This window comes from Centruroides vittatus, unplaced genomic scaffold (assembly GCF_030686945.1).
Source record: "Centruroides vittatus isolate TY-2023 unplaced genomic scaffold, ASM3068694v2 scaffold_932, whole genome shotgun sequence".
In the NCBI taxonomy this organism is placed as follows: domain Eukaryota; kingdom Metazoa; phylum Arthropoda; class Arachnida; order Scorpiones; family Buthidae; genus Centruroides; species Centruroides vittatus.
This window is the reverse complement of record NW_027122721.1, coordinates 973,970-1,000,707: the sequence shown is the minus strand read 5'-3', so window position 1 is coordinate 1,000,707 and position 26,738 is coordinate 973,970. Positions and strand designations below refer to the sequence as shown.

Here is a 26,738-nt window from a genome sequence, read left to right as displayed (position 1 = left end):
ATCTATGAACGATTGTATTTTCCATGTTATGTTAAAGAAAGGAGGAAACATCCAATCTTAATGGTAAAGGTTGGTGACTATTTCATACAAGCTACTCTCAAATATGGCCATCCAGTGAATCAAAACTTGAAGAGCACGACATTATGTTAAATGGAAGAGTGGTGCAGAGCAGTCACATCCACCAAATTTACATCCAAATCTGGCATAAACTGCATGGATGACGAAAGGAAAATACATGCATGTGATTAAAAAGGTAAATTTATTGAAATATGTTAGATAAAACATCCATGTAAAAACAAAAATGGATGTAAAGTTTGTTAATTTGTTTGAGTGAAAGTTTTCGAGGACCATCCTCTTATTGATCTCTACCTGAATAAGTGCTTTTGGTCTAATAAATTTCATTACCCTTTCTATCTGAGCAATAAAATAAGTATATCTCCTATTTGAATACAGAAAATAGCATATTATAAGTGTAATATAACACAATATTTAGTTTGTTTTAGCAACCACAGTTGTTTTTATTTGAATGTTTTCTGGAACACTAAAATGAGTACAAACGTAAAAAGATAAAGAAATATAGTTTCAATTAACATCAAAAATGTGTTTATTAATACTGTTCATAAGCAAGTATGAAATATCAACTCAATATCGTCAAATCCATTGATCTTCAGTTCATTTGTCATGAAATTCAACTGTGAAGAGTATGTTAAGAGTCAAATTAGAAAGATTTTGTGGATTAAATTATCTTCTCATTCAAGGGAAGTCAACAGCTACCATACCTGCAAAGGGTCCACTATCTGACCAATTAGAACATGACATTCTGTATACTTGGAGATTTTATTGAATTGTACATTATTATAAATCATAAACACATACTTAGGAGGTTTCTATAGGTGCTGACTTTGAATCTTTGTTCCATTTTCCCTTGAAATCTAATTGATTACCTATTGAAATCCACCTACAAGAATTAACAAAATCATCAAGAATGGGGGTAAAAAGAGAATTGATTATTAAAGTTACTGCTGCTAGTTATCATACAAGGGGTGTCAGATATTAAAGGTACAAGCCAAAATTACACTAACATTTATAATTAAAGAAAATATTTAATAAATTCCACAAAAAACTACATACTTTTGTTTATTTCTTGACATAATCTCTGTACACATTGAGACATTTATATCAGCGTGACACTAGTTTGAACATCCTTTCTCGGTACCATTGCTTGAAGTAGTCCAGAATGGTGTCTTGCAATTCTTCCTGATCCGCAAAGCATTTCCCCACCAAAAATTTCTTTGAAGGTTCAAATAAATGAAAATCCGAGGGGGCTAAATCCGGACTCTACAGAGGATGTTGCAGGACCTCTCAATTCTGCTGTGCCAGCCACAGTTTGGTTTGATTTGAAGTGTGGAGTATAGTCCACACTTCAAAAGTATGTAGTTTTTTGTGGAATGCTATAATTAAAGAAAATTTTTAATAATGTTAGTGTAATTTTGGCTTGTACTTTTAATATCAGACACCCCTTATACCTTATTATCTACCCACTAAATTTTAGAAGCTGAGTGTGAACAGGTAATAAGATCTTGAGTTTCAAAAACCAATAAGAATTTGGCTGCCAAGAAAGTGATTAATAAAAATTACCTTACTTGCTTATGAGAGTACGGAATGCAGAGAAATCAAAAATGGGTGATAATTGCTGTAAGAGTAGTTGTTTCGGGGTCTACAATAAATAAATTCAGAAATTGAATCCTGTGGCAAGATTTATTTTAGAAGCTGTTTCCATCCTGTGGGCAATAAGAGAGCAAATAACACATTTCAATATTATTTGCTCTCGTAGGGTGGCGAAAGTAAAAAACAAAAATATGCGTTCATTGTCTCACAAAAAAAGAAATCTGAAAATTTCTCGAAAAGAAAAACAGATGTAGTGGGACATGCATTTCTAAGAATTAAAAAAATGCTAATATTTTCTATCCATTGTTGTTTGGGAATTTGAAATAATCACTCGTTACTTCATTTTTAGCTTTAATGTATAGTATGATAAAATTTTATTCACTGTACTGCTATTTCAATATAATAAACATCTATTAAGGTAAAACCAGATACAGTAATTCATGTCTGGAAAAATCCTCAAGCAGAAGAATTGACTAAAGTCACTGCTGCCGGTTATCATACCTTATTATCTACGTGCTGGTACCTTAACTACATTAATTATGGCAATGATTGGACATCATTTTATACTTGTGATCCGTATGCTTTTAATGGTTTGTTACATGAATATAAATTTGATTTTATTTACTAATTCTAAATGCTAAAATACCCACTTTTTATACATTATTATTATTAGGTACAGAAAAGCAAAAAACGTTGGTGTTAGGAGGCGAAGCATGCATGTGGGGCGAATATGTCGACGGAATTAACGTCATGAGTAGAACATGGTAATTTGACAAAGTTTTATTCTGTTTGCTAATTAAATGCAGATTTTAATTACGCTTCGAATTAATAATAAGGCCGAGGGCTTCGGCGGTTGCGGAGAGATTGTGGAGTTCCGTAAACGTAACGGACGTCGCATCTGCCACGCCACGTCTAGAGGAACACAGATGTCGAATGCTTCAGTATGTAAATTTATTATATATATAATTTTTAAATATATAATAATTCATTTTCTTTTACAGGAGAGGACTGAAAGTAGAACCAGTCAATGGTCCAGGATTTTGTAAATGTGATTATATGGCAAAATGAAATCATCAAAATATAGATATTATGATATCAATACAGTAGATTATTATAATTTTAAAATGTTTTCAAAATAAATTTTTAAAGTGCAGAAAATAATCTATAACTGAATGGGATTAAAATATTATTAAAAGCAGTTTAATTATTGACTCTTTTTATAGTCACCACTTGGTCCAGATGATATCTTTGACAATGACAGCTAACCACTCTGGGAGACCTGCAAATGAATCTGTAGTTAGTGGTAGGGATGGTCCCAGTCCCTCAACATCTGGCCTACCCATTGTGGGTTCAGCCAAAGCCCACAATGAGCTTGATAAAAAAGGCTCTCTCAGTACCCAGAGTGGAAAGTATAAAAAAAAAGTCTTGTTTTTTGTTTTTTGAGATAAAACTTTTGTCGACTCCCGACGATGGGCAGATAAGGAAACTCAATAAATTAGTTTCTAAGAGCTTTGCTCCAAGAAAAACAGTTAAAAAATCCTAAATAATTAATTATTCAGGATATTATTCAAAATGAATAGAAAAAGCTTGTTAAGGAAGTTTCTCAAATACAATTAATTCCCAGTCAAAACCCCATTTAATATTTTGTAAAATTTAAAAATTTTATGTGGTCTTTTATATTGCTTTTAGCTCAGACAAATTATAGCAATGTCAACCATTTTATATAATGATCCACACAGATTTTTCTGCATGAAACATCCTGTTGCTACATTTACGGTAGGCTCTCGCTAATCTGGCCCTCAATTATCCAGCATACCCTCCAGTATGATTGCCCACTTGCTTCTGTTTCCACAAAAACGTTAGTCATGTTATGCACTGTTTTCCAGTTTACTTGGGTTTCGTTTCTGTGTGTATGGTATTGCACATCATTGCACTGTATTATTAGCTCACTTACTTCCAAAAAGAACATACCAAAGGGTGACAGATCACATCATTCGTTGCCTCTGGATAGGCTTTACGCACACACATGCACACCAAACAAAAATGAATTTGGCATTCTTGCTAATCTGGTGGCCCTCTATGCAACAAATGGCTGGATTAGCAAAGGTCTACATATGAATTGCAATACAATAGTTTTATTATCTGAGGTCTGGAACCCTGTAAAAAAATTTAATACATACTTCTTAATACAGTTCAAGGTGATAACTGTTAAAAATAAATTGCAACAATTATCATTTCTATATACCTTATTTAACAAGTTAAAATGTTTGTAACTTACATGTTTTTTAATTGAAATTATCTATCGATACTTTGCAAGTAATATAAGAGACAACGGATTAATATTTTGACTGTTGTTTGGAGTATTTACAATGCATTAAACTATAGAAGATTCAATTGTCATACAAATTCAAACTTACTTTTTTTGTACTGTATGCAAAATGATCCTCAATATATATTTGTCTACAAAATATGAAAAGCTCATTTATTTTCATTATAATAATATTTTATGAGAGATTTTACATGTTCCTAACATGTCTAGATCTTTATAATGCATTTTCTTTCTTACAATACTGGGACTTAAGCTTAAGTGTTCTGATGAACTGTTTTGAAGATATAATGATCCAAATTCAATTCTGTCCTCAACATAAATTGCTAATAAGAACAAGTTCTTTCGGTATGAATTTTGTGCAAACTACTACTAAAACTTGTACTACAAAAATTTCAACCACACTTAACATTCAGATTATACAACATGTTATAAATTAAAATATTAAAGAAAATATTTCAATCCATAAAAAGATTTTATTCATGTAATAATAAATGTTATTTCTATTACTACTAAATACTGGTGTCTTTAAAACCAGTATTGTTTCTTAAACAGGCATTGCTGATCGTTACGTCAGCAATGCCCAAGTCAGGACTGACACCTTTGTGACCGTTATGTTCATCTGCAAGTCTTGCACAAGTGGTCGATTTGGGACAGAAGAGACTCGATAGATGGCGTACCGGAAACATCCACTCCACTACACATTTAAATGTTAAATAACAACAATTTATTTTGTTAAGTTTATAAAGTATTTTAAAGGGCATGGAATTAGTGGAAGAGTCTATTCCTACAAGCATGCCAAACAGAGAGAGTGTGTTTCAATTTCGGACATGAGTTGATACATACCTGGATGGTTAGTTGAGATGATCGCGACTTCTCAAGAAGGATCTCATTCCATCGGTAACGTTCAGATACTTGTTCGTCAAGTGGAGCAGTGAAAGTTCGGTGGAAAAATTGACGGGAATTCAAAAAGAGCAGTGGTCGAAGATAGCGACGAGGTTAACACACACACTTTAGGCAGGCAAACTCTGTGTCATCTTCTGTCCTCTTGCCTTTTATTCGGGATCTCTACCAGATCCTGGGATCTGTCACTCTACCATTTTTGGTAGAGTTGATGGTTGCTCCAATCTGTGATTTTTTCTCCATTTCCCTTAATGAGTAGTTTTTCGGAAGCTGTGTCACTCATGGAAAAAGCGCTGTCCGTGGGAAAATTTTATGAAGTTCCTTGATTGCATTTGTGAAATGGAATACTTCTCCCCTTTTTTTGACCAAAAACAAAAGATTGAAATCGTCAAATTTACTCTAGCCCAGATTGTAGCCTGAAAAAATTTGAAATTAGTTTGAGAAGGTTCCATAATGAGGCTTCTACCTGTCTCTGGATGGAGGACAAAGATGCCATTTGTTTGACATAAGTTTGTCAATGGCATCTTTGAACAATGTTGTGTCTCACGAACAATCATCTCTCATGTTATGTCTAGGATATCCAGAGCCCATCTGTCACAACATATCCACTGCCTCAACATTGCCTCCATGCAGTCAGGTGAAATGGCCATCCCACTTCCCTCGACTCGATGACGTGGTCTTTCTCAAGCTCTCAGCCGTGCATTTCTATAGAATACATGTCCTTGACTGCATTATACAGGCATGCCTGGTGTTTTAAGTCCTCCAAAAAATGGGTGCACTAAAAATTCTAAACATTGAGCCTCTGCAAGTTGTTTTGTAGGATACTTTTGTAACAATTTTAAGGCATTCTGGTGGCATTATCCGGCATGCAATTATGTTGTGTTTTGTAGTATTTGGATAATTATCTGCATGCACAATATTTTTTGTCAATAAATGTAGATTTTGAGTATTGATCTTTGAATTACATATTTCTGGTCGGACTTTTCCGAACTCAGACAAAATTTCCATCATTTCAAAAGTAGGTGTACAATACAAGTATACCTCGAGTTACATTGTTCCCGATTATACGTTCACTTGTTAAAAAAGTATATGGAAAAATAAAAATCAAGTTTAAGTCAGTTTATTCGACTTTAAATCCGTCCGCCATAAACATTGAAGTCGTAATATCACTAGAAAAGCGTTGAAAGCACATAAAATCATATTAAAATATGTACATTTACAGTAAATGTTAATATAATCTTGTAAATCTTCGTCCGATGGCGATAATTATGATTAATTATTTGAAGACAGAGTCCTTCCTAAAATAAGGAACCACCATTTATTGTGATAATGTGCTTTTCTCATCTACATTTTACCAGCGCCTATTTCGTCGTAGATAAAAGCCGAAACGACCCCAAGAAGGTATGATGGAAGAATAGAAGACGTCCGTATATCACCAGTAACTGCTTTTTAAAAATGTTATATTTTTAATTACTTTATATTTGTGTTTTTTAAAAGGAATGTTTGGCGGCCAGTAGCCTCAAAGAAAAGGTCAGTCACCAAAAATGTAATGTCCAGAACACAATAAATGGTGGTTCCTTATTTTAGGAAGGACTCTGTCTTCAAATAATTAATGTTAATATAATCATCATAAATCCTAGGGAACGAACCATGAAAACATCTGTGTTTCTGTGTTGTTGTCTTATTTAGTGGTCTTTAAGTGCTCATTATTGGCGTTTAGTTACGACGTAAGTCGAAACTACGACTTACGTCGTAACTACACAAGTAAATTCGACTTATGTCGCCTCTCCTGGAACCAATTACCGACGTAAGATGAGGTATACCTGTATAGTAGTCACAGAACAATGGAGAAATTATACAATACAGGATGTGACAGAGCATCCTGTAGTTATAATTCCTTGCAGTTGAAGGCAAGTACTACTTTGGCTAAAATCTGAGTGAGGTGTCACTAGTTGCAAGCAAACTTGTGTATGGTAACACTTACCAGCCATGATGGCATTAATTCCTATCCCATTACAAAGTCTTTGAATTTTTTCTATATGTAAGTCAATTGTGAGGGGGAGTAGCATTAGAAAATAAAATTTAAATAGCAAGTGAAGAAGATTGTAATGTCATCACAAGGACAGATAACAAGACGAAAAACAGTGGAAATTTATAGGTCTACATTTTTTTCAAATTGCACCCTAATAAACATTACTACTCACCCTCAGAAAAATGTAGAACTGGTATAAAATGTAAAATATGTGGACAAATACAGTTGATTCCACTTAATTGGGACTAATCCATTTTGGCCTAATTAAGCAGCTGCCCCAATTAAACAAACTAATAATAAATTCTATAATAAAATATGTAATATGTAGGTAAATAAATAAGTAGGTAAAAAAATAATAATTAGGTAACTATTTTAACACTTTATTAAACCAAAACACAGAAAATATTTGTACTATAAATTTGCCAGACTCACGACAATAGATAACTGATTTGCATAATATTAGTAGTGACTGATCGAACAATTTTTCCTTTCTTTCTTTTTAGTTAGAACATGTTCTAACTAAAAAGGGAGGGGAAAAAAAGGGTTTGTTCAAAAGTCATTTTAGTGTTCCTTTGAGCAGAGTTTTCTTTACTTGGAGATCGGCCACTTTGGTGGGAGTGTCCGTAGAATCCGCCATCTAGATGCCAGTCTCAACAACTGGATGGCTGCTGTCTGAATAGACATAATTATGCATGCAATGAGTTGGAAGACAGTCTGAGCTCCCTTTCGAGGGAACCCAGACGAGAGATCTCAAAAACTTGTCCAGTGATCTTTGTCCCTTCGCTTTTAAGGGGATCGTGCAGTCCAAACCAGAGCAGGGTCAGTAACTTGCATTCAGATCCGCTTCAGATGAAATCCCAATGCGATACATCCCGCTATGCTGACTCCCTCTGGAAAAACTGAACTGCCCGAGTAAAAGACAACATTGCTTTGTCTCTGCCAACCGTTAGGTCTACACGACATTAGTGTACGTAGTGCATACATACTGTATTTCAGAAGATTACTAAAATATATTAAAAATTGCTAAATTCCTTTTCTGCTACTGTCCCAATTAAGTGATTGAATTATGCATTAATTTATTAGCTTGGATTGTTCTTTGAAATTTGGCCCAATAAAGCGGATGCCCCGATTAACCAGTGGCCCAATTAAATGGAATCAACTGTATATTAGATTTTCTGTTCTTAACATCTCAGAAGAAAATTTCCTACCATTCTTCTGCTTCGGTAGTTTAAAAATTTAACTGTCTATTGCAGTCCTAAGGCATTGGATACGCCTCTTTCCTACCCTTTCTCTCCTGTGAACGGTTGAAAAGTAGTTTAGTCTGGTTTGACAATTGCTAATTTATGTTGGACAAACCACAGCCATGTGAATAAGTGACAAGATCCAGAAACCTTGATCTTCAAACATTTTAATGGTCACGCTATCCGGATTTCCATCCATCCTTCGCTTCGACATATGTAATTTTATATATAACTATCCACGGTCACTTATGTTACCTAAATGCTCGTAAACAATCGGGTAGTGTAACTGCAAATAAATCTCTACATTTAACGATTCAATTTAAACAATTTTCATTGTAAAATAAAAAGAATTCCTGATTTTCCCACAAATGTATTAACCCTTTCACGTGTAAGGGATGAGAAAAAAAATGTATACATATACAAATTTTTGCTTCCAAAGTTCAATTTTAATATAATAAATACATTCCAATTAGGATTATTTAAAATAAATTTTAAAATAATTTAAAGAAATAATTTCTGTACATTATGGGCACAATGTTAATATTTTTATATTAAAAATTTTAATCCAATAAAACAGTCATATTTATTCAAAACAATATTCAACAGCATATAAAAGAATTTTGGACATTTTAGATTAGCAATGATCAAAATATTAGTTTTAAGAAAGCTTTTGTGGTAATAAAATATATTCACTCACAAATCAGTTATTTACAAATGATAGCTATTTAGTTCTAACCGAATGCGTCGATAGTTTTATTGTTTTCTATTTGGATTTTCGTCTTTTTGCAATTTCTTCTCGTTACTCTGTTGCTGGCATTTTGCAAATAAAATTTCAAACGAATCGGTTTTGTCGGACTTTCCGTGGGCAAGCAGTTCTTCTTCTTTTTCGTAATTTTGAATCTAAATGACAAAAATAAATAATAATAATAATAATAAATTTAATTGTAATATTTAATATATAGATAGTGAGTCAAAAGTCCCTTGCACCCGTTTTGTTCCAAAAATACTGACGATAGATTAATTTTGTTAATGCAATAGTTATGCAGAAAACCACACATGGAGAATTCAAGATTGTCAAAGATGCATCCGAAAGTCATTTTCAAGGTCACTTATGTTGTAACTTTTTAACAAATGTAGATATAGGTGTAACAAAGGATCCAATAACAAAGTTAAAGAGCACCATTTACTTAGTCTGAAATCATTTTCTGGATTCAAATAAACACATTTAGGACTGCATAATTTACAACTTTAAATTCACATGGAGTAAAAATTGGACTTTTCAAGCACAAAAAAAGGTTTCACCAAATTCTCTATGCACTACTACTACATTAACAGAATTTAAACTATCTTCACTACTTTGAAATGAAAAGGGCACAAAGGGCTTTTGACTCACTTTATAACAACCCATTATTGACATTCTTACACGTCTGAAACTTACAACACATTCAAAACAATTTTAAGTACAGTGGTACCTCGTATAACGTACGCTGTGAACAACGGACTTTCTGTTTGGCTGTTACGTGACTCGAGCAACGGACTGGCTGCAAACAACGGACTTTCCGGCATAACTGGTGACTGCTCCATGGGTGCGTTCTTTAATAGCGGTTGCTCTGTGTCTCCACTACTACGGGAGTGCGCTGCTGTTTGTAGGCATTTAGGGACGATGGTGAAAGAAAGAAAGATGGCAGCGCCCGCACTATCGATAGTATCGTGATGGAGGAATCTATAATTCTAAAATATGAGCTTTCAAAGGCAAAAAAAGGGTCCCAATAGTAAAATTTAACCATAAAATGGATTATTTGTTGAAAGAGCATTCAAAATAGCCACGAAAAAAATTAGAATGCCAGCTACCATTCAAAAAAAAATTCGTAAAGACACTTACATCACCGCGTGCGCTAACTCGCGCTTTCACAATTTCTAAATTTTCATTCATAAAACCACATAATGGACCCGGAAACGAAACTATCTGAGCAATGGAGGATGCCATGTTGCTTTCCACCGTAAACTACTGCTACAAGCGGCCGTTTTTGCCGTTCGATGGCGCGCACTCCCACCGGAATTTAGGAACGCGTTCCACAAGAATTTTTAAACAGATGTCACTCGCGCAGAGTTACGCGGAGGAATAAAAGAACGCATCCCATGTTAATTTTTTTTTATGATACAGTACGGTTATTTTATGCTGCAGAACGAATTAGATGTTTTAACATGTATTTCTATGGAAAAATGCATTTCGTATAACGGACGTGCACCTGGAACGGATTAAGTACGTTGTATGAGGCACACTGTACATTACCAATCTCTCTCCCTAGCCCAGAGATTTTGCAGGTCCAACATTTCACTTTGACTACCATGCCCACCACACTAGTGTCATACAACGGAAAAAATCCCGAGAGATCCGTTACAACTTCGTACATTAATAATAATATAAAAGCTGCATCTGTGTGTGTGTGTGTAAATTCTTTATAACTCCTGCAAGTTTTGTCCAATCCAGATGAAATTTTGGTTAAACAGTAAGACCACTTAATGCTGATTTGATATAACGCGGTCTACTTGAAGCCTAAAAATAAGCTCAAAATTTACGCTAATTTTAATTTTTGCGGTATTTCATTGATTCTTACATAATATGATTATTTACAAACACAAACCAATCAGCAAAAGGTGGCAAACAGGTGTACTTTCTTTAAATCTATGTTTGTTTGGTGCAATTTTGGAAAAAATCTAACATCATGGATGCCATAGGAAATATCGACTTCACTTGGCAAGAATTAACTGATAAATGCATGAACAGAGGTGGAAGAAGTTATCCAAGAATTCTCAACGAGAAAAGCTTATTGCTGTATTGTTTTGGTCAACATAATCGATACAGCATGACTAGGAAATGTAGACAAAGCAGGATATTGAGGAGTTACTGCAGGTTTCTGGTGAGAGCCTTACCAATGACGACCTTCAAGAACTAGCAGAACAAGGAATTCATGTAAACTGGAAAATAGATATTCTGAAAATGAAGAACTCAAAGAATTTCTCTACAGATTTCCTTAGTAAAAGTTTGGTAACGATAATTGAAATCATTAATCAAACTGTAGCGAATGATCCACATTTTGAAAGGAGTGCAAAAGCAAAATGAGGCATTTTGGATGCGATCTTAAGAATTTCAGAAGAGCCAGGACCTTCACAAAAAATGAACTTTACATTTCTCTGTGCATATGTTTACGTGTTATTTAACATACCGTATATTTCCGCAGATAAGACGAGGTATAAATTTTCGTCAAAGTTTTATAGTTTTAGCATATATCTGTCCTGTAAGACGACCCCCAAACTATCAACGGCCTATGAATTTAGTTTAGATCGGCGATCATCATCTGGATAATAATACTGTATAGCGTATATGGAATTATGTCCTATTTGTAATTTTTCAAATGAACAAATTTTATTTTCTGCCTTGCAATTGTTGCAAACATTCGCATTGATTCAGGCATTCAGGTAATGACCTTGGCTATTCACAAAAACGTCCTATGGGCTACAACATACCCTACTCTCTACTAGTAAATAATTATGGTTTGTCTGTTTTTTTTATAATGGTTTTAATTTATATAAATTTCAATCTAATTTTTTTTGTATCTGTCCTATAAGACGACCTCGGATTTTGGGGGCCTTTTTATGATTCAACTATCATCTTATCTGTGGAAATATACAGTATATTATTATGCAGATTAATATAAAAGTAACCTAAAATTAAAGTACAATCTGTTTATTTTTGGTCTTGTGTTCACCTACACCTATTTACTCTATGTTAAATGACCTCGTTTAATGCTGTTTTGCTTAGCGCCTTGTCGCCTAGGAACGCATCCCCCACATTAAGCAGGGTCTTACTGTATTTGTTTTATGTTCCGACAGAAAGTATAGACTACTTAATTTGCAGGAATATTAGCTTTAGAATAAACATTTTATCAATTTTGGATTGGTGATTGCACTTATGTTGCGGTGACCTCATTTAGTTCGTGCTTGATGGAATTTCCCTTAAGTTGTATTTTTAAATATTTTGACAGATGCATATTTTAAACTTACTTCATACAATTTAAACTTTAAAAAAAGACAGCCACATCATGTCACTTCTACAATTATAAAATAAAGGATAGTGACCATGTGATGTTATATTATCCAATCAGAATTAACATACTAAGGACCCTGTTATCTAATATGCACTATTGTGCATTAACTATGTTTCTATGGGCAGTATAGGTTACTTAATTTGTAGAAACATTAGCTACTCTTCTTGAAATCTGTACTCTTCTCAATTCTTCAACCTCTACCTTCTATGAGAAAGTAGTCTGCCATGCTTGGCGGAGGAATTTCTAGTTTTATATAGATATACAAAGTCCATTTTACTAGAATTAATTCATTATCTATTATTTTCATAAGATGTCTATCACTGACTTTTCATTTTCAACTTACATAATCCTCAAACTGCACTCACATCTGATTTTAATTTTTACAATAACCTAATTATTTGATCAATAATTATTTTTATTTTATCAAATGATTGCAACTGTATAACCAGAAATGTATCTTATTTGCTGGCATATAAGATGCAACTGTTTTTCAGAACAATGAGCTAGAATATACTACATATAGTGGCTGTAGTGTAGTATATGTTTAAAGAAAATGGAATACACATCTGCCATTTTCCTTTTAGTCAAGGGGGTGTGGCATTTGTCATATAAAGACAAGCTTGAATATTCTAACTTGTGTGAAAGTATGCAAAGGAAAGGAAGAGTTTTAATCATTAACCGAGATGGTGAGAGTTAAAATGACCCTACTTAGTTTAATTTTGAAACTAAATAACAAGACATTTCTTTCTTTAACTCTTTATTTAAACGTTTCTAACAAGACAAAATATTCTGTAGCAGTAAGTTAAATGCATTTTTAAACATTCTTAATTTTATTTTTCCAGCTGTTATATATACATATCAAGGAAAAGCATTGGAGTCGTGTCAAATTTGACCCTCAGGGTTTTTTTTGTAAGTCTCCACGTTTTGAGATCTCCTGAATCCAAAAGTAAAAAATATTCTGTGTATGTGTGTGTTGGCATCTATAAGAAACAAAATTTGGAATGATAATAAAACATTGATGCTATTAGATTTTGGTGGTTAAAGGTTAAAGGGGTAGGGAAATAGAGGGGTTTTGTCAATCTCAAGAGATGTCGGACTTAATGAAGGTGTTATTCATTATTAACATTTACAGTTTTTTTTTTAGTATTATTTTAAAACTCATCACTATCCTCAAAATTAAGCTTTTTGCCATTTGATGATAATTAAAAATATAAAAAGTTATAAATAAAGATTTCTTCCAATAGTGAGACTAGTGTATTTATCATGTCTTTCTCAATTATCTGCAATTAACAGAGACGGATATTAAAACAATTCATTTTATTTCGCCTATTTAACAATTCATTTCTAATTGGTAATTTTCCAATTCCTCTTTGGAATCATGGCTTCAGTGTCAAGGTTGTTATCTACAACATAACAAATAAAAGGTTAGTTCATGTTAATATAATTTTGTTATCCAGATGATGCCTATAGTGAACAATTTGTTACATCCAAATGATGCAGTTTCTATATACTACTCTCTTTCACTTACTGGCATGTTTTCTTTGTCTATTTTTGATGGGCAAATGCAATGCTTCTTCCATTTCCCACAATAATTAGAACCTTATTATCTCTTAAAAGGATTTTAACTTCAACAATGTGGTTCATATGACAAAGGTCAAAATGTAGTTTTTCATTGTAAATATTTTCACAAGTTGAAACCAAAATTTTCACAAACCACAATATAACTATAATAAAAACACAAGAACACTACTTATATTCTACAAAAGAAAAAAATACTGTCCAAAAACAATCAACAACGTACTGAGTATGGTATGGAGCAGACTGACCCGAGTACACTATAAATAATCAATCATATGTCTGAGAGTAAAGACCTTCAAGACTTGGCTTGTACTTAGATTTAAAAAAATATTATTTTGAGGATTAAATACTACAAATACCACTTTAAACTCTGATATTACCTTCTTTATAATGATTAAATAAAATCTAGATACTAGCTAAATTCGAGACAAAACAATCTAGATTTATATGAGAAAAAGATTCTAGAGTGACAATCCTGTCCAACATATGGCATAGACTTCAATGTTTTTACTTAAATTAAAATAATAACGATAATGACGATAATGGATATCTATATTTCAAATTTATTAGATATTTCACTCGAAATCACATGCAATGATAAAAACACAAATTTAATTGGAGAGAATTTGTCATTTTAATTGAAGTTTCAACCTTTTGTATATGAGACATTCTGGTTTTAAGACCAATTTTTAGGGGAAGAATAGTGTGTCTTATACGCCAACAATATGGTATGTTATTCTGCTTAATTAAAGTTTATTGAAATATCTTTAAATATTGATTAAGAGTGTGAAGATTCCCTTATCAAAAGTTATGCATCTATAGGTAGATCTTTCAGATAATCTGTAAAAAGAAGACAAAATTTCTGAAGAATGACCAGTTTAAAGACACTCTTAACAATAAAAAGATTCAAAAGATTGTACACGAAATCAATAAATGCTAAAATTAAGAAATGCCATTTAAATGGCAATCTTATTGAATGTGATTTAGAATATAAATTTATGAAAATTAAAAAAAAATAAAACTAACTTTTTAAAACAGTTTTACTGAATGTACTGAATTAAAACAACAAAAGGAAAATATAAAAATAAAATGATATGCTTACATTTTTAAGATGATTTTATTTTCTTGTTTTTGTGTTGTGAGTATATCAAGCATTGTGCATTTGAAGTTTCACAAACTGTAATGTAATTGTTGCATTTGAAGGTAAATTAATTTACTCAAAATATAACATAATCTCGTGATACGAGTAATATATGACAAATGTTGACAATACAGTTAAATAAGCAATGAGGATCAATCACAGACAAGAAAAAAATAAATTAAAATTATTTTGTTATGCTAAGGATAGTGACAACATTTACATCAGCTGCTCTGACAGCAGTTAAATCATTATAATTTTCCTATATTTCATAACAGGATATTTGATATACTTGTAGTTAAAAAAAAAGGAAATTTAATTAAATCCAATCAATTAGGCATATTCATAACTTTTTTAATATATAACTTTAAATTTAAATTATTAAAAATTTAATCACATAAGATTCTTAGAAGGCTGATGATGTATAATGTAAATTTGTTTTGATACATAGATTGCCAGTGAAACATAATTCTAAACTTATAAATTTCATAATCAACCAGTACCAATTCAAATTTACCTGAGACAGTAATTCAGCTCCTTCACCAGGAAGTGAAATTCCACAAATTTCTTTAAAAAGATCTTTGGCAGTCATTACGTTAGGAAGGAAATGCTTTTTGAAAAACTGAAAGTCAAAATAAATCATCATATTTTTATACTACACGTACGTATGAGCAAAAATTTCAAGTTACAAACCTCTATAACATTGATACAATCACGCATTAAAAACTCCAATGCTTGCGGGTGATTAGGTTCTACTGACTGGCTTACATCAATAACCCACACCTGATCTTTGTGCCATAAAAGATTATATTCACTAAGATCAGCATGTACCAAATTACAAATTTTATACATTCGTTTCATTATCTGCAATATATATTATGGATATTAAATAGCAGTATAAACAGCTGTAATATTTTATATTACAACAAATATATTTTTTTTTATATATGCATACTTGATACTATTTTTATTCTAATTTGCAATTAAGTTTTAATACTTTATTACAAATAAACTATGCATTTATAAAATATAAAATAAAGAAATAAATAATTTTCCTTTATCACTGCTAGAATATTTTCTAAATTACAAAAATCTCGCAAAGACTTATCAAACCTCCAACTCTAACACACATTAACATAATAGCTGATATAAAATATCTAATATAATTGTTAACTCAATGAAAAAGTAATTCATATAGCAACAGAATTATTGAATGAAATACAGTCTACATTTGTTTCATCTACAACAATGAGCCAGGTGGGAGAGCAGATTTGAAATATTAATGTCACCACTAAGTTTGAGGACATGATCCAGACTTGAATCATTTAGTGTGGCTGGTGGACAGATACCTTTACTGCATTGGCCATTCTGCTATTGAAAACTAGTCACTGAAAACTATTCCAATGACATGATGTAGTACAACACTTGTGTATATTGAAATTTTCTAAAAGTTATATAACTGTTGAAAGTGGGTTGGTGCAATTAAGTATGATGGCAATGAACAAAAAAAGTATATATTAATCTTTTAATCAATTGTGAGACCGTGGATTTTAACGGAAAAATTTGTGTAAATGAAAGAAAACTTTCATTTTTTGTTCAAAAATTATTGTAAACAATCACCGATAGAAAAAACTCCTCGCGGAGAAACGGAGCAGAGGTCTCCAGTAACTATCAACAGTTAGGTGGAAAAGTTGACACTTAGCTGTCAAGAATTTGCAAGTCATTGTCAACAACTGACCGCTTCCCACACTAACGCTATAAAAGCTCACGCCACTGGAAACTTAGCGCACTCGCATAGGAAGTTGTTCCTACACTTGTGTCTATTCATTCTCCATGCCCAGGAACGAAGTCCCATCGGAGAACACCTACAGCAACTCTTCCACATCGTCAGCGACCGCCATACATCGAATTATATCATCCAATCTCACACCAAGAGGTATTTTGTTAGAACCTTTGTAAACTCTCTCCCGCAACGGCAATAGGCTTAGCTCATAGCTTCCTGTTTGTTTAGAACTTGTAGAGCTTTAATATCTACTTGCATATAACCGCATTTAATCGCATAGTATCGTAGAATAGTTGTAATCGCCTTGTATTTTATTCTAGTTATTCAATAAATGTTTTGATTTGTTAACCTGTCTTCTGTCAATCCAAACCACCTGTCGACTTACTTACGACCTCCCCACTCACTTTTTGCCCGCCTAGCCATCCAACGACGAAGAGATCGGGTTTTGCCAACCCGTGCAGTGTAAGTGGTCAGCGAGAATAAACCCCTGACCCTCTGCTTATCTCACACAATTGATAAACAATAAATGTATCAAATGTCTATCTTTTATCAATTGAGTAAAAAGACATCAATGGTTCTGTAAACATCAAGTGCATTGTACTATATATATTGCTCAGTGTAACCCTTGATTCACACTTAAGTAATTAAATCTTGTATTAAAATATTTAATAGTTTTCTTAGAAAGTGTTTCTTTTAAACATTTATTTCTTTATCTCGGTATGTATCGCATACAAAATATAATTAATTATTAATATTCAATTTAAATGTAAGAATTAATAATTACTTCAATTGTCTGTATATATGCATCAGATAAGCTGGACGTTGAAAGTTTGGCGTCTTTTAATTTTGGAGCCGGTCTAGAATCGTTTCCAATAAAAGACATCACCAGGACATGCTTTTGCAAAATGACAACTTCGGGACAGAGCAAACCAGCTTTTCTCATTCTATATATATATATACACATATCATTATAAATTCCATTGTTAGCAAATTTTAAAATTAAACAAATTAACTTTGTTAAACTGTACCGATTCAAGTTGTGCATCTCTTTTTCGGCCCACATGTGAATCACATGACGTGAATTCTGTTTGTTAAATCTTTCTTTAAAGCGATAATCATCTTTAATATACTGATCACGATTTTTAAATTCATTTAATGTTGTCTTAAATACTTTAACAGCACATTCAGAAGGAATAACTTTTTCTGAATTCCTGCAAAAAGATTAATTTTAAAATCTGTCATGAAATTTATGAAATTATAGATAATCTTAACTTACTGTCCTCCAAATGCATGAAAAACGCAGGCTTCTTTTCCTCTACTGATACAGCCACTAACTGATTCTAAATAATCTCGGTTAAGTAATTTGTATAAAATTAAACAAGTTTTTGGATCAACAGCTTGCTCCTACAAAAGTGAATTTTTTAAAAATCTTAATTTAAAATTGATGACAAAATAAATTTTCACACGTTTTATTTAACTTAACTTACAGCAGTTGATTTTTCTTTTTTGTCGTGTAGTTTATGAGAACGACGACCTTCACTAATTGAATGTACTTTCAATTTATTATAAACATGGTTAGATAATTGCATATCAAATCCTCCACCATCACCAGTAATTATACCAGGAGGAAACTGCAAGTAAAACAAAGATAGATAAGATACAAAAACAAAATGTTTTTGTCAATTAAAAAATACACACAGTGTGTTTCAGATCATCCATACCATTTTTTTTTTGTAAACCTTTTGTTGTAGAAGGTTTGGGAAAGTTTTTCTATACTCAAAGTCTGTGTACAGAATCAATTGGCAATGTGAGACCCAGCAAAACTTGCACCAACCAATCCAGAATTTGCATATCAAAACAGAGGCCAAGATGAGTATCGTTGACTAGAGCTTTTCATACAAAATAACTTTTGTTGGAAATTAAGTTATGAAGAATATCCAGAAATAATGGTTTTTCATGTTTTCGTTACTAGATTAAAAGACTAACGACAGACACAATGGCAAGACAACAATATATTTTGGCTGATGTGTCCTACAAGTAGCATTTCAGTACTTATTCCTACAATTACAGTCATTATACATCAGACATGTTAAAAATGTAGATATCTAAGTTAACCTTTTATTGAAATTTTTTCCTTCTGTACTTTAACTTTTTTAATGGTTTACAACAATCTTAAAATTATGGAATTGTGTAATTATACTCAAAACAAATTGCATTTATGCATTAAAATAGTGGAGACTTTATATGAAAATGTAGGATGATAATTGAAAAGAAAACACTGAAGTGCTATTTCTTCTAGTAGATCTCAGTCAAAATATTTGTCCTATCTCCATCTGATAAATGCTTAAAATTCATTTTATGTTTCAGCTTATAAGTAAATATTTCTCATTCTGTGGTGAGTTTTGTGTCAAAATGAAAACAGAAGAAACCATTATTTTTTTATATTTTTCATATCTTAAGTGTAATCCATTTCATCCACTTACAAGAATTCTGTTAGAGAAGTTTTTATCTCCCGCAGTTTAAAAAACAAAACAACTTTTCTTTTGTTGTTTACTAATCACATTTACAAAATAAGCAACCATGTTTCAGCATTTTAAAACATGCTAGATTGCCTGTCTATCTTTGTAGCTTCCAGTTTTTGTGTCTTTTTGTTTTTAATAAGTTCTCAAACATTTACTTATCCCTGTAAAATCATGCCTTATTGCATTCTTAAAATTCTCTAAACACTTGAATGACTCACATCAAATACAGAGCTTACTGATTGCCCAGCACATTTCTCCCAAATTGTTTGCCAAATTCTGGACTGAACATTTACTCACAGGTGACTTGTATCATGGCCACCATGACACCTGATTTAGCATATATATATATATATAACTACTACTAATGGGGAAAGGATCAAAAATAGATTGTGTAGCAGAGGCATCCTACAATATAGAAAGACATGAAAACATATCTCAGGCTAGCATGCAGGTTTTTCAACAAAGCCGAGCAGCTTCATGAACAGGATGCTTTCCAAGAAAGACTTCTAAAATGTCTGGAACAAAACAAAGAACACTTCAAACATCTACAACTCAAGTTTACATTAGCAACAACTCTTTTATGCATTGGTCTCTATTTATTATGTAATCATCAAAAGAAAAGTTTGTTATTTTGTAAATGGTAACATTTAATAAATTTTTGTAATGAAAGTTAAGACTATTTCTGATCACAATGTTGTCAATCAATATGGATTTTGAGTATATAAATCTATACATATCGATTTTAATTATTTCCTTTCCCTTTATTAGCATTTATTTTTCCAAAAATAAAAATAAAATTTAAAAGATTTTCTTTTTCTAAAATCTAATTTTGTTATATTATATAAGAAACTGCACAAATTATGAATGTTTTTAAATTGAATGAAAATAATAATACCTCCATTAAGCGATGAGCATTTCTTCTTGCACATCTTACTAAATCATGTTTAGTAGTTATGGTGTTACCTTGACGACTGATTCCATTTTTTCCAACTATTGGAGATTGTCTTTCAGCAATTTCAAATGTATCTTCTTGTTTTGTTTCATCTAAATCATCATCCGTACTTTCGTCGTCCGATATCATATTTTGAGGAACACGTCGATAATTCTTAAAGGAGACAGATACTATAAAATATAAGAACTATATCAGAAAACTAAAAATGATTCTATTACAAGCAACTACCAACTGAAATAAAATGAAAATTATTGAACTGTTAAAAAATTGCAAAAAATTAATTAACAGTAATTAAAAATCAATAAAAACAGATAAACTTTAAAATAACAAAATTTCTTTATAAATTAATCTGTTATTGTAACAAAACTTTTTCATGTTTAAAATAAAAATTAAAATCACCTGTTTAGTCAACTATAATATCCCATAAAAAAGTAAAGCCCAGCAAAAACATCTAAATAAAGAGATAAAGGGAACTTTTCAAAGTTGTGGTGTAAGAATACTGGAATCAGATTTGACAATAAGACTCAACACATGAATAACGTGCACATTACACAGACTACAAGTACAGGAGGTTTTGGAAAAAGCAATGTCACTGTGATAAGAAATCAGAAAAAACAAGCACCACCATAGAAAAAGGCTTGGAGCTTTACTTAGTGCCTTAAAGTTTTTACACCTACAATACTTTGACTGAATATTAAAGTACCTTTAAGCAATATTAATAAGACAACTTTAAGAAAGTTTAGCTGGCTGACCAATAACATATTAAATTTAAAACAAGGGCTATTATTTTTATAAATACTCAATATTTTAAAATAAAACCTTAAAAAAGGAAAATAGGAAGCAATCAGCTCTCAAACAAGCTATCAAACATATAATGACTTCTAGATTTCTGGTAATTTGGTGTCGCTATTCTCTCTCATTGTAAATCTAGGCAGAAAATGCTGATCACAAGTCTGAAATGATCCAACAAATTTAAGACATCTGTAGTACTCATCATGAACACTAACTATTTTAAAGTTTATCCAAATTGATTCATTAATCATGGCAATATTAAAAATCAAAATTGGCACTAACACATGTGGCAAAGTTGTGTTACCGAGTGCTATCACACTATGATACTACTGTATCTGCCTTGCAAAAATTTGCTTGTTAATCATCCATTCCTTGCACAGAGGGGTGCCAGATTAGTGACAGCATATAAGCCTAAAATCTGCATACAAACAATCAATGATGTACTAAAGAGTAACAAGTCACAGGTTTTTTTTTAGATGCAGGCAGGCAAATAATACAGAAAGCTGACATGAAATACTGTAACAAATGAAACCTGAGTAACCAGGATGGGTGAGATAACTAACATTTTAGGAGATCACTCTGGAAAGTATGCCAGACAAGCACAAGTCTTCTGTAATAACCTAATCAATCATCGACAAGTAAGATATGAAAATGTATGAAAAATCTGAGAAACTTTTTGGCAGTGCTAAGACAAAGCATCTGTAGATGACACTTTTAAACATTATTATTACATATATGTATATAAACACAATTCATTGACTTTATTGTTAACACTACCAAATAATGTAACATGAAGACTACAAGGCTGGTCATAATTTTATCCATTGCAGATAGACCAAACTTGCAACAATATCAGCTAATATGGGAAATAGTACTCTGACATGTTCTACCCATAATAAACTATAGAGATTCAAGTGAGATTTAAGCATGGATTTCCATAGTGTGAAACTGATATCTTATAGTAAACAACTGGATAATCATGCAAAATGCTGGTGGGAAATGCTGGTGTTTGGAATGAACTATACATATTAATATCTTATATATAAAATTCTCATGTCACAATGTTAGTTACCTTACTCCTCTGAAACGGCTTTACCGATTTTTACCAAATTTTATATGCATATTCAGTAGGTCTGAGAATCGGCTACTATCTATTTTTCATACCCCTACACCATTTCCCCCCTTTCAAAAATATATTTATATATGGATTAAGGCTTTTATGTCTAACAGATGGCGCTAACTTCCGACGACCTAAGTTTGCTTTTCTGTCAGGCATTCTGCTTTTCTGTGAGAATGGACTGAAGCAGATCATTTTCTATCTATCTATATAAATAAAATATAACGTTCGTTTGTTCCTACAGATTCCTTTGAAATTTTGACACAACGTTGCATTCGAATACGCACGTGTTTTTATATAATATACATGTCAAAATTCCCCCCAGTGGGGGGAGATGGACGGGATTAAGGCTTACCGTGAAGAACTCGGCTTCTATTATACTATTTTACATGCGGTTTTTTGCGTTTTTAATTGCGTTTTAATAGGTTACGTCAACAGAATATACACTAAAAAGGGATTTTTCGATATTCCCCAGCGAGAAAAGTGACAGGATTAAGGCTTACTGTGAAGAACTCGGCTTTTATTATACTATTTTAGATGCGTTTTTGATTGCGTTTTAATAGGGTACGTCAAGAGAATATACACTAAGAAGGGATTTTTTGAAATTTCCCCCACGGGGGAAGTGTTATACATTTATAATAGATACATTTTGAGCCACAACAACGCATGGCCGGGTCAGCTAGTTTGGATATATTGATTTGTTTTATATTAATAAATCGAACAGTCAGAAATCAAGGATTATTTTTACATTATAATTCAATCAAATTACCAAATAAATTGCACAAAAAGTAAAATATAGAGTCATTTTGTAATAAATTTAATAATTTAAATTATCTGGAAGAACATTTTAATGTTCAATGATAAGTGGTCATATATTAGTAAGTTTTAAACTCACTAAAATATGATCACTGAAAGATAAAAAACCAAATATTAAAAAATATAAACATGGCTTTTTCTGTTTGAAAAAAAGTTAAATTTATATCTATAATTAAACAATGCAATTCATTGAAATCATACAGAATATCTTTAATTTAAAAAAATTATGCATTGAGGTAAGTTTTATTTTTACCTTTACTTCCAGCATTGAATTTCTTTTCTTTTCTTTCTAATTCTGCATCTTGTTCAAGATCATATTCCCTTTGTAACATTTGAGCCAAAAGAAAATCACTACTGCAATCTGGTTCGTCTGTCAACAATTCCATTTTTGATTCTTTCTGCAAGAAAAATAATTAAATTCATAAATAATAATATATTACAATATATATAATATATATATATATATATATATATATATATATATATATGTTACTGGCAAAACCCAATTTTACACTAAACTAGTTTGGCATAAGCGTGCCAGGCCAAACTAGTTTAGAATTATTATTCAAGTATATTAATGGTTAATTTAAGTTCATCATAAAACACAAATAAGTTCATTTTTAATTTGAGTTTGATTTTAAAAGTTATTTTTATTATTTCGTTTGAATTTTTGAAAATATTTTTGAAAGTTAATCACTTTTAAAAGTGCATGGCTTAATAAAAATATACAAATTAATAAGTACTGATTAGCTTATTTTTATTTTATAGTTTTGTACAAGTGTTGTGTCACTTCTAATCAATGCTGTTTTTGGTTAATTTTACCCTAGGTATCGAATTTGGCAGCTCGTCTCCGATTCCTGCGATCAGAAGACAGGGAACAGTGAGGACGCACGTTCTAACCTAACCTATTCTAATAATTTTGTTGCTAATAATTATGGTAATTTATTAGAATAGATTAGGTTAGGTTAGAACGTGCGTCCCCACTGTTCCGTCTTCTGATTGCTGAAATCGGAGATGAGCTGCCACCTTCGATATCTAGGGTAACATCAACCCCGTTTTTTATAATTAAGTAGACTATGAATAAATATTGTTCATCTAATTGATTGCCTTTTAATTTTATTTTAACTATTAATATATTTAACCATTAATATACTTGAATAATAATTCTAAACTAGTTTGGTGTAAAATTGGGTTTTGCCGGTAACACATATATTATTCAATATTGCAAATCTCAATTATCATTAATTTTTTTTTTAATGTCAACAATGTTTTTTTAACTGTTCATTTTAAATGGATGCTCTTAATTCAAAAATTTAACTGCGGATCTTTCTCAACTAATTTACTAATGAATCGAGATGTCTCAGTTTATCGCTAAACAAGAAAAATAAATATTAATCACCAATAAATAAATAAATTATAATTATTTTTGCAAAACTAAACTCTGTTTATGATTTTTCTTTCTTTTATTAATTAAAATCTATATGTATAGATTTTTGTACTCAAAACTCTTATTGATGGGGTGAATTGTCATCAATTGGAATCCTACAGAAATAGGTTCAACTTTTCTTATAAAAATATTATATTATACATTACCATTTACCAATCAATAAAAAGAAGTAATTATTATACTTGAGAAAATATTGAAAATAAAAGATATCCTAAAGCCTCTGTTTCTCTGAAGATATTATTGTCTGTACGTGAAAAACTCAACCTCTTAACTATTAAAAAAATCATCAAAAAAATATTAATTTTTCATCTTTGCAGAGAAATAATATACTAAAACATAGTTTGCAATTAACAATGAATCAAAGATTATCAATAGACATTAAAGAAGCATTGTGATTTGGTTAGGAAAATTAAAGTCAAAGTATGGCAAGACAAAGATAAATCTACATACAATCAAAAAACTATCCCTTCCATATTGGAAAAACTAACATATCCTTATTTCCAGTATAGATTAATCAGAATCTTAACATTTTCAAAAATAGATTTAAAGAACTTATCAATTTATAAAAATAATGGATTATCAGATTTATTATCTTATTTTTATAAATGTAAGCTTTACACAAAAAGACAATTATCTATGAGCTCTTCACTAGTAAAATAATATTAAAAATTATTGGAAAGATGTAAAATAGGGAATTTTATGTAAAATTTAAAATTCTTTGTGAAATTGCTCTAAGATATATGACATTTTTATACTTTGAAAAAAAAAAAAAAATGTCGATAATTTTTGTACAAAATGATTTATACATGCTTCATGAAACTAAATGCTAATTATACTTTAGCAACACCAATAAATGAGTATGATCAGTCACAAAAAGATTAATTTTGGAATATAGAGTTACATTTTATCTAATCAATTGTAGGAATGCATTCTTTCTGTCACATAATTTCAGCAATACTTATGTTACTTGCAATTGAAAGAAATGTTTGAAGTCTGTCTAAAATCAAAAATATTAAACATAACAGTAACTACGAGGGCTATTTTTTAAATAAGGTCATTGGGTTGACTAAGTGTTCCATACACAAAAGGTTACAAGAACATCACTATTATGATATAATGAATAAAAAAAACACACCATCTCCCTGCCCATTTACACTGCAGATCAGCATGCAAGCTAACCTAACCAGTGGCATAGCAAACATAACTGGCACCCGGGGTACGATACTTTATTGGCGCCCCCCTCCCTTCTCTAGAAACACACAGTTTATAGTTTGTATTGGAGACCATTTGGGCGCCTTTCTGCGAGTGGCACCCGGGGGCATGATACACCCTCTTGCACCCGTCTCGCTACGCCACTGAACCTAACAGGCAGTTGCATTAACTTTAAAAATGGAAGAGCATCTGCGCTTGGCAATGCTTTTATGAAAAACCAGGCAATACCAACGTGAATTAGTTAATATTATTTTATAACGTTTTTGTCATGTACGAGGGCTATTTTTTAAATAAGGTCCGTTTGTGAATGAAAGTGAGAATAATGCGCAATCACGGCAGTATGCATGCGCTTCTGCTCCGAGCAAGCTTGGCGCGCGTTTTTACGCCATTTGCAGCCATATCGTCTGTCTGTATGCTGAGCTGTAGAAGTTTAAAATGTTTAAGAAAATTGAGTCTTCCACCGACTGTGAGATACAATCTGTTATTCGATTCTTGAATGCAAGAAACTTGGCAGCAGCGGAAATTCACCGTCAGATTTGTGAAGTTTACGGTGATAATGCTATGAGTGACAGTAAAGTTTGAAAATGGGTAAGAATGTTCAAGGATCGACGAGTTAATGTGCATGATGAGCCATGCCCTGGCCGACCTTCTCTGATTTCTGAAGATTTGATTCGTGATGTGGATAACAAAATTCGAGAGGACCGACGATTCACGATTTCAACGTTATCAATTGAATTTCCACAGATTTCAAGATCAGTTTTGTATACCGTTGTTTCGGAGAAACTGAATTATCGAAAATTGTTTTCTCGGCGCGTTCCAAGACTGCATTCTGACGATCACAAAACAAAAAGATTAAACAGTGCTTTATTGTTTTGACTCAATACGATCATCCACACAGTCCAGACCTTGCACCCAGTGATTTTCACTTGTTTCGATTCTTAAAGGAGTTCCTTGGTAGTCAGCATTTCAATGACGAAGAAGTGAAAACTGCAGTCGTGGATTGGGCTTCTTGACAGGTGGCAGATTTCTTTGAAGTCGGAATTCAAAAAATTGTTGAGCGGTATGACAAATGTTTAAACAAAATGAAAATTATGTAGAAAAG

At 31.8% G+C, this 26,738-nt stretch overlaps 2 protein-coding genes across 3 annotated transcripts in view; one reads left to right on the top strand and one right to left on the bottom strand.

The window, feature by feature from the left end:
• The window catches only part of LOC136990417 (beta-hexosaminidase subunit alpha-like), a 376,498-nt gene that overhangs the window by 26,501 nt on the left and 323,259 nt on the right, over positions 1–26,738 (top strand). The window contains exons 10-13 of one of the 2 annotated variants that reach the window (XM_067288809.1): positions 2,087–2,258; positions 2,342–2,432; positions 2,505–2,609; positions 2,670–2,757. In XM_067288809.1, the coding sequence (XP_067144910.1) occupies positions 2,087–2,258; positions 2,342–2,432; positions 2,505–2,609; positions 2,670–2,736 (435 nt within the window). In that variant the 3' untranslated portion in view covers positions 2,737–2,757. Of the gene's footprint in view, positions 1–2,086; positions 2,259–2,341; positions 2,433–2,504; positions 2,610–2,669; positions 2,873–26,738 lie in introns of those variants that run through there. The other variant, XM_067288808.1, reaches the window with a different exon arrangement.
• On the bottom strand, positions 8,595–23,371 carry LOC136990419 (serine/threonine-protein kinase RIO3). Its single transcript, XM_067288811.1, has 9 exons — positions 23,231–23,371; positions 20,196–20,422; positions 18,266–18,409; positions 18,055–18,182; positions 17,807–17,989; positions 17,563–17,722; positions 15,689–15,859; positions 15,513–15,617; positions 8,595–9,070 (listed from the first exon to the last, which is right to left on the bottom strand). The coding sequence occupies exons 1-9, from the start codon at positions 23,361–23,363 to the stop codon at positions 8,924–8,926; spliced, it is 1,398 nt and encodes a 465-aa protein (XP_067144912.1). The 5' UTR covers positions 23,364–23,371; the 3' UTR covers positions 8,595–8,923.